Source organism: Diuraphis noxia, unplaced genomic scaffold, assembly GCF_037042655.1.
Source record: "Diuraphis noxia isolate RWA-SAM2 unplaced genomic scaffold, SU_Dnox_SAM2 contig0005, whole genome shotgun sequence".
NCBI lineage: Eukaryota > Metazoa > Arthropoda > Insecta > Hemiptera > Aphididae > Diuraphis > Diuraphis noxia.
In genome coordinates, this window is record NW_028301715.1 from 33,993,304 (window position 1) to 34,003,055 (window position 9,752).

At 25.1% G+C, this 9,752-nt stretch overlaps 1 protein-coding gene across 1 annotated transcript in view; it reads right to left on the minus strand.

Annotated features, from left to right (window-relative positions):
- Positions 1-8,565, minus strand: part of LOC107169787 (uncharacterized) — a 97,644-nt gene extending 89,079 nt beyond the window's left edge. The window contains exon 1 of the mRNA XM_089228587.1: positions 7,915-8,565. Coding sequence (XP_089084713.1) covers positions 7,915-8,038 — 124 coding nt within the window. The 5' untranslated portion in view covers positions 8,039-8,565. The remainder of the gene's footprint in view (positions 1-7,914) is intronic.
- Positions 8,566-9,752: the final 1,187 nt, after the last annotated feature.

Here is a 9,752-nt window from a genome sequence, read left to right on the forward strand (position 1 = left end):
ATTTTTAGATATCTAAAGAAGTTATGGTGTTCTATTCTTACAAAAAAAAAATGAACATATATAATATAATATGTGCAATCCATCTTTAATATAATTCTTTATTACACAATTGAGTTAAATAAAAAGTAATTTACCTAAGTTAAATATGAACCTTCGTAATGACAAGCACTTGTGTAATGTGTCTCGATATTGAATGTATATATTAATTTTCAAAAAGTACATATGTTGTTGCCTATGCAAGTATATTCTATATTAGTCAAATGTTAAATAATTATACAGAATAATTTATTACAAAATGTCTAAAAACCTCAGCTTTATATTATTTTGTTTTGATGTTTATTTACTTATTTTCATTAAATTTGAAGGTTTAATTTAAATATAACATTAAATAATATACATATATAGTAGGTGTTTATCTATAGATATAAAAAACAATCTGACAGAGGTGTTTAGATGTATTCATAATAATATTCATGTAAATTATATTATAACATACGTTTTAAGGATAAAAACTTTATATAGAATCATGTAGGTTTCAACAGTCAACACTGTCAAAAGAAAAAGATTGTAATTAGCAAAATTAACAGAAATAATATAAATTTTAGGAATAGGTACTATAGGTAATATTATAGTAGGTACTGCATATTTTAAAAGTGGAAAATTGTAAAAAACATATTTGATTAAAATATGCAATATTTATACACAGAAATATATTAATATAACAATGGAAATACATTTGAATCAAAAAACTAATATTTCCCATTGAGTAAGCGTTAAATCCAAATACCTAGAAGTCAAATAGATTTTATAACTATGTCCACTACATTTTAATTTTCAAAAGTACTGTTTGTAATATGACGTATAAGTATTATTATGTGTAATGCTCCTAAACAAAAACTTTGTATATTTTTTGAAAATTGTTGGAAAATGTTTACTTTTGACCTCTATAATGCACCAAGGATATTCACTTTTACATCGGAAACCACCACCAAAATTTGAAATTGAAGCATTATTTCGACTAGTTATACTGTACACAGACAAAAAAAAAGAAAACACATCATTGTAAAATCAATACATTCATCACTTCGATGAATCTAAAATAAAAAAAAAAAACAACTAAATATTGAATAGTATGTAGACCAATAATTACCACATTCTTTATACTAAAATTTAACTGGAAAATTTATCACAGGACTTTTAAATTATAAAAAATGATCAAATCATGTGCTAACAAAATACCTTAACAAATAGTTTATTTCGAGAATTTGACTCATTTTATATTTATTTGAACAACTACTGATAAAGAACCTAAATAATATTATCTGGCAAAATTCCATTTAAAATAAAAAAATAATAAGCAACGGGATTTTTAATAACTGTTATACATTTATGATCTTCAGAAAAATACTAACTAACCAAATCTACACGATTTTAAATTCTAAGCAATTAAGACAAAAATAACACATAAGTTCAGACATGTTTTACTCAATTATTATTTAATATGTTGACTTAATAATAATATGTTAGTGTTCAAGGCATACTATTGTAAACACCAAATAAATTGTTATTTTGATTATATGACAATCACTATAATAATTTTATTATTCTACTGTGAGTTTAATTTCAACTAGTCTTATAATACATGCAATAAGTGATTTTAGTTAAATTTATTGTTAATTATAGTAAGTTATAATCAATCAATTTGAATTTATATGTATATTGTTATTTTTTTTTTTTTTTTATAATATTATAGAATATTTATATTTTACAATATAAAAGTTGCATTTTTATTTGAAAGCTCCTACTTAAACTAAAATCAAGATATCAAAGCAATTTCAAGGAAAAATAGAATGATGTCTCGTTGACAAATAAAGACGGGATTTGAAAATACAATTGATAGTTACATATCTGGCCAACGTATTTAATTGTATTTCGTTTATATTCGTTATTCCAAATTTCAACTATAAAAGTTGATGAAAAAATTATTTAGGTAATCATTATTTTTACAATCAATGAAAATTTTTACAACCACAAATTACGTTTTCTTATAATCGTGTATTTGTTTTTATTCAAACATTACACACTTCATCACAATTTGTATTATTTGTATTATTTGTATTCATTTCAAGATATTACATTTTTATATTACACCAGAATAACATTGCTGTTTGTTTAAACAACAATTATGAGTAATATAGTTTCAAAATTTCAAAAGGAAAAGTCTATTATTGAAAAAATATATGCATTTCATAATTTGATTGTTGATTGAAATTGCCTAAAAAAATGATAATTTTATATTTATAAAATCAATAATATGAATACCAAAAATTAAACATTAAATTAAAAAATGCTTCAGGTACAAATTAATTAAAGTTTTCCGAACTTTTAAATTAAAAACTTAACTATTTTAATTCAATAAATTAATGGTAACAAAAGTGGATGAAGATTAAGAGGAAAAACTTTATAAGGTAAATACAACTTTTTAATAAAAAATTCTGACTTTTAGATTATAATAATAAAAATAGTTTGAACAAGAAAATGTGTATTATAACATTTTTATATATTATATATACTCGTAAATGACATAATAACTGATACCAATTCAGTTCTATGGAAGTTCTGAAGTTTTAAGTAATTTTAAATGAGAAATTTACATGAAAGAAAAATTGAATGTTACATTTATTAAATCATATTTTATTTCATTTTTTAGATAAATTTAAAATTAGGTTACAACTAAAACTATAAATATGCAATAAAAGGATAATAAATAAAGCGGAATTAAATTTAGTCAAATTAAATAGTCTTAACAAATCTTTTTAGGTTACGAATAAACAAACAGATGAACAAACTAACCTATGTATTTTAATGTTGTACCATCTTTGGCACTAAGCCGCTATTACAAAATTATAGTTTTATAAAATACTATTCTATAATATATATTAGCACTAAGAGAACACAATACTCAATTAATACATAGCTTCTTCAAATAAATTGGCATCGACACCAAAATCTAATACCATAAAAATCTCACTACTAACAACTTTACTGTATTTTAAATATTATATAAAACTGTGAAAACTACTAACCCATGATCATGTAATTCCCAACTATAACTTAAGTGAATATAATAATGTAAACCTACCACAGGCTAATGACCTTGTTATTGAAGCCTTATTATCAATAAATTTATATATACATAATATATTATGTTAAAATAGACAAACTAGCTATATTAAGATATAATTTTATGAATATTAAAATATTGTATATGTTATTTAAAATATCTTGGTAATTACTTTGTAATACTTTAAATTGTTAGATTATTATAAAAATGTATCTAATGTAAATAAAGTTATGAGAAAGTAGTATTTGTTCAGTAATAAATAGCGTAATATAAGATTTAAAATAAAAACATAAAGTCATTATCACTAGAATTTATAATTGGCTAAACAAAAACGTTATATAGTTTCTTTATGAATAAATATGACGCCCCAATATACACTGCCAGTGAGGTTAGGTTTGATTTATGTCAAACATTTTTTCACCGAATACCATGTGGAGGATACGCCTAAGACAGAGAAAATACTATGCTTATACAGAATATTTCCGTACATCACTCAACTAAGACCAAAACTTCTATCTCCACCTAAATCAAATTCATCATATCATTTCAATATGTAATACCGTATTAGTAAGTATTAAAGTAGATATTCTTTATAATAACATTTTTTTGTACATCGTAGTATTATTTCTTATTATTGCATGTAATATTTTAATCTTATAATTATTACACCATGGCCACTGTTTCCGCGGGCTTATTTGAATAATAATTTTAAAAAAAAAACATAAAATCTTATTTTGTATACATTTGATGGTTGTTCTTGTTATTCATTTTGTGTTACAAAATACAATCGTTTTTAGTGTGCCTATATTATTTTAATTTAACGATTGTAACAAATATAACTGTGAAATCATTATATTTTTACATTTACACGGTACATCAAACTATCAAAGCAAACGAAAATAACCCAAATAAGTTAAAATATTACCTGAATGGTTTTTAACACTTTATTTTAAAAATTATAATTTAATAGCGGCTAATGTGTTTCAGTCATTTAATATTAATATCATCTTACTAACCACCTAAAGCAAAAAAAAACCTTATATTTAATAACACTTTAGTACTTTTTTAATACCTACTTATTGAAATGATATCGTTTCCAAGTATTTATTTCTACCTGAAAATCTTTCAATAACATGATGTAATAATAATACTGCCACTTATATTGCATATATACTGTCATGATTATATTATAAAAGGGAATACATTATTTGCAGATAAAACCTTAAACTGCTGATTTTTTTTTAATGTACCGTTAAATTTCTAAAAAAAATATTTAATGAATAAAAATGAGAAATTGAACTGTTGTAGTCGGGGAAAAAATATAGATTTATGACAAAGGATAACCTTCATAAAAGTTTTTTTTGAACGCTTATCTTTGAAGGTCTGAAAAAAAAGATTAGGTTAAGAGGATATATCGACCTTTTGAACATTTGTCAATTCATTGTAGAAATTCGTATTTTTTCCTCCAGATAGTCCATGCAATATAAAGTTACTTAGACACACAATGCTTGCATTGTATCTAAGTGTCCTAAAGCCCATCAAAAACGGTCAGCAGACTCAAGTTTTAATGACAAACACTTGGACGGCCACTCTCGATGAAATATTATATATATATATTTGTCGTATAAACGATACTTTAGAGGCCAAGAAAAATAACAAATCTCCGAAAAATTTATTATTTCAGACTTCTGATGCATCTGTTCCACAAAAATATAATTGTATGTACATTTTAGTTCTCAACTTCTACTGCAAGTCCACAATAATATACTGCAATTAATAAATTGTAATGAGATAACTATAATACTGCATTATTATTAATGTACACACTTTTATAGCAGAGTCATTGATTAACAAGTTTCTATAAACTTAGTTACCTATATTATTCTATGCATAAAATATTTAGTATACTGAAATAGTTAATAAGTAAACATAATAATATATTTTTATATAATTTATGATGTTAAACATTTTTTATATTTTTCATGTAATACACTAATACGCATATTAGTTTAGGTAGTGGACTTATTTTTCATTATATTAATTAATTAATTTAAAGGTACTTAATAGCCTTAACAATAATAAAATAGATTTTATTGATAATTTAGATTTCAATAATGTATATAGCTGTATATTCATTTATGTAATATGACTAATATGTATGTATTGTATAAAATACAAGTCTACGATCATGAGTCACAAATCTATCTATACGATCTATGTATAAATTTGTATGCATTGAAATTTAAATAACACGATTAATTAGTTAATAGTAATTTTATTTATAACAAATCTTATTTTTTGATTATCACTATGTGAATTGCTTTGCATAAAATCATAAAAACATTCTTTAGAATCAAATAAATATACCACACTGCATAAGATATGCATTTTTCATCTAGAATTCACTTAGAGTAGGAATTTAAAAGATTGTTATACTCAAGTATTAACTTGTAATATGTAAATAAAAATAAATTATACATTTATACAACTTAAACGAAGAATATTAGGTTCAATTTAATTAATTAAAAAGAAACATCTATACGATAAACAAAATCTATAATTAGTAACTACCCAAAAAATAGTTATATTTACTTAAGTATTATAATGATAATTTTAATATTAAAATATTATAATGTGTGTTTTTTTTATTATTCCTTTGAGCACTTTATGATTTAGAAAAATGTTAATGTTTCAAATAAATGTATAATAATAGTACTACTTTAATTTAAATTTATAGCAATATTTTAGTGTAAAAGTTTATTAAAGTGTTATTAAACTCTCTTATCATAATATCACGTCTTTTGTATAAATATTCTTACATGCACTTAAATTATTTAACCAAGCACAAAGTTATTTGATATAAAAACTCTTCTTATATTATTAAATTAAAATCGTACTTTATTAATGAGTTTAAATTAAATAAAAAAGAAAATCAATTAAGTCTCATGAAAGGATATAGAAAATATTTTCTCTATTCTGGTATGCGTATATTACGATATACCTATTTTAGATGTCCATTATTATGGTTTTCCTATGTTAAATGACATATTTTTTTTATAATTCATAATTATGTGATATTATGTAAACAACTATAATTTACATCATATTATAATATTATATAACTTTTAATATGTATAAAAAAATAATTCATTCTATGTTAAACCTATATTTTGATAAAATCTTAAGTGAAAATCCAACAATATGTATATTTAAACTGACAGTATAAGTAATTTTACAAACTAATCAATATTTTGATTTAGGTATTCATTTTACTTTAACATACATACAATAAAAATACTGTGTATATTTTTTATATTCAAATGTTCTAAGTTCAATGCCAAAATTTAAAAAATAGCTACACTAATACATTTATATTAAAAGTTAAATATTCTGTTTGTATTTTATTTATTTAACATAATATTTATTTATTAAATAACTATTTTTAAGTCAAAAATACAATTTTATTTATTTTATAGATAGTGCGCAAAATAAAACAAACTATTTAAAATTAATATTTAATTATTCCAATGCTATACTTTCAACCACAGTTAAAAGTTTTACAAAACTATGAGTAAAATATTGTTTACCTAATAATACTAAGAAATTGGGTACTTTAATATTAAAAACAAATACTTAATTTTTATAATATTATGTAAGTGTTCATAAAGCTAAACCTGAGGGTTCTCAGGGTTTTGACCTTTTCAATGTTGTATTATATGTATGTATCTATCCTAATTTTTGTATAATTGTTACCCAAGATCGAATAATGTACCTACATGCGATTTTTATTAATTTTATAACCCATATAAAACCTTTCAAAATGTATATGTAAATTTACGAAATAAAACTGAATTATAATGGTATTAGTATAGTTATATTAGACAATACCTAATATTTACATACGGTCAAACAATAAATTGATAGAAAGACAAATTCAAGTCAGCGTCAATAGATTGGCGTTAGTGTTGCCTGTTATTAAGCGTGTTGTCCTGATTTATAGATATATATATGATTATATATTACATAATTTAATTTTTAATAGTTATACTAAAACATTCGTTTTTCTAAAGAACGCGTTAATTTAAAACGTAACTACTGACCTAGTTCTCAAAACAATGACTCGAGTATAAATTTGATATAATATTACCTTTAAAACCATTTTGTAGTTAGTTATTTAAATGATTAGGTTAAAAGTTAATACAATATTACTTTGTATTATTATGGATCATATTCGACTTAGAAATAAAAGTTATAGTAAAATTAGCAATATTTTTCCAATTGATAATTTGAGATCAAACATAATTATTAATAAACATCATAAAAAAATTACACAATTCTTCATTCCAATTAATTATTGGTTGAAAATTAATTGTGCAATTCAAATAATTGGATTCGGATTTTCGATACAATTATTACAAAATGACTTCGGATTCGTAATCCACGCGGTATTAACGCATGGATTAAGTTATGTCTTGCACAATGATAATCGTATCAGTTAGTGCGATTTCCATTAAATATTTAAACATAATATTATTACACAATTTAAAACACGAAGTAGTTCGCGTTCTAAGTGAAGGCGAGACTCGCGCAAATGTAATGTGATAACAATAAGTCTTCGGCGATGTTAGACGACGATGGTCAAGTTGAAAAATACTTAAACGATACTTTACGTTAAGTTGGTAATGGTATAATGTAACAATTTATTATATTATAAAAATGGCGATGACGGCAACGATTATACGAGAAGCTATTTGAATAATAATTATTATGTGTAATGGTGAATGACTTACTCGGAATTCGAAAAGCGACGACGGCTGCGGCAGCGGCGGTGACAATTGCAAAGTACGTGCGAGCGGTTTTATTCAGACGACGAGTCGGTAACATGGTTCTGACGTCGCGGTACGGTACACGCATCTTTCATCACGGGTTACCGTGGTTAGGTAACCGATTTCGACGCCGGAATGGGTTAGCCGACGCGGTGGCGGATTCCCCGGTAAACATTTCGTCGCACGTTATGTGTATTGTAATAATAATAATATACAAAATGCAATAATAAACGATGTTGTTTTTTATCGAAATATCACAGTGCACGCGTATCGGATTAATCAGTGTCGTCTTCTGTTGAAATCACTGTCTGTCCACTGGGCAGTCAACGGCAGTTGTAGAAGAAATTGTACTGTTGAGATCACACCTGGCCGGGTCGGAATCACACCAGCGGATAAGACAAATAAAAATAATAATAAACTGCACACTGTCGAAATAATCGTACCGTTTGAACAGGTAGTAACTGACGGTTGTGAGAAAAAAATTATTACGATGGAATCGAAATAAATATTTTTCGTCGATGCGTTTTTAATGATGACTATTTTTCTTTTTTCTTTTTGTAAATTCTTTCAGAGTGGACCACAACGCGCGCGAGCAGACTGCGCTCTGGGCGGCCGCTAATTGGCACCGCCGCCGAGGGTACGTCGCCGGACGCCCGCAACGACGTCTAGTGAGCACACGTGTTCGCGACCGATTGCGATGTGTTTTTCTGGAAACTTTTTCATACCCAACATCAAGTGACATCATATTATTTTAATTACGATTATGATTTTTTTTTTTTATTGCTACAGCATCAACAACTAATGTTGTTAACTTACAATAATAATAATAGTACTTACTACACATAAATGATTCATTAAATCAGTGTGCGCTAACTGGGGGTCGCGAAATTTTATTAGGGGATCGCCAATAATTTTACACCAAATGAAAAAGTAAATTTGTATTATACACTTACTTAATGTTGGTAGGAAGCGGGGTCGTATTATCAAAATAAATCATTTTGGGGGGTCGTGGATCAAAAAAGGTGGCGCACCACTGCATTAAATCACTTAGATTGAATTATACAATGTATTAATTAATACATTTAAGAAACAAAAATAATTATTTTACTGATGTCTTCAATTGAATACAGAGATTCAAAGGTTGTCTGGAATACCTAACCCTAAGCTACTTCTGGTTTTATTTTAATAATAATAATAATTATTATTACAATTTGTGTAGGTATTTATTTAGAGTTTGTGTTTTTCTTAGTTTTCTGGACAATCTCGTTTAAAAGGTCACGCATTTGAAAATATTTCAATGGCTAAAAAAGTGTAAATGGTTTCAGTGTGGTACTAAACAAAAGCTCTGACCAAAATTCTAACTCAAAACCACTACGAAATATTCAGGTATATGATAATAATAATTTTAGGATGAACTTAATTTTCGAACCCATCAATAAAACGTATTTTATTTACTTTTTGTATTTTTATTATTATTCAGATACTATTATACTATAATATAAAACGCAAATACGATTTACATTTTGTTTTTCGCAAGTTGAATTGCCCACGTTGATGACCATTAGTTTTTATTAGTTTTTTCTTAACAATCTGCTCTAAGCAAACAGGACATTTTCCTAATAGAGGTGCATTAGTGTGCCTGAGATTTATAGGAGATAAAAAAAAAGTGAGAAACATTACAAATAATTATTATCATGAGTATTTTCTCCAGACAATATAATATAGTTACTGCATTTTGTTTACTTATGATATCAGCAGTGACATTTTATTAGTCACCACTTTAAAATGTTATAAAATAAATA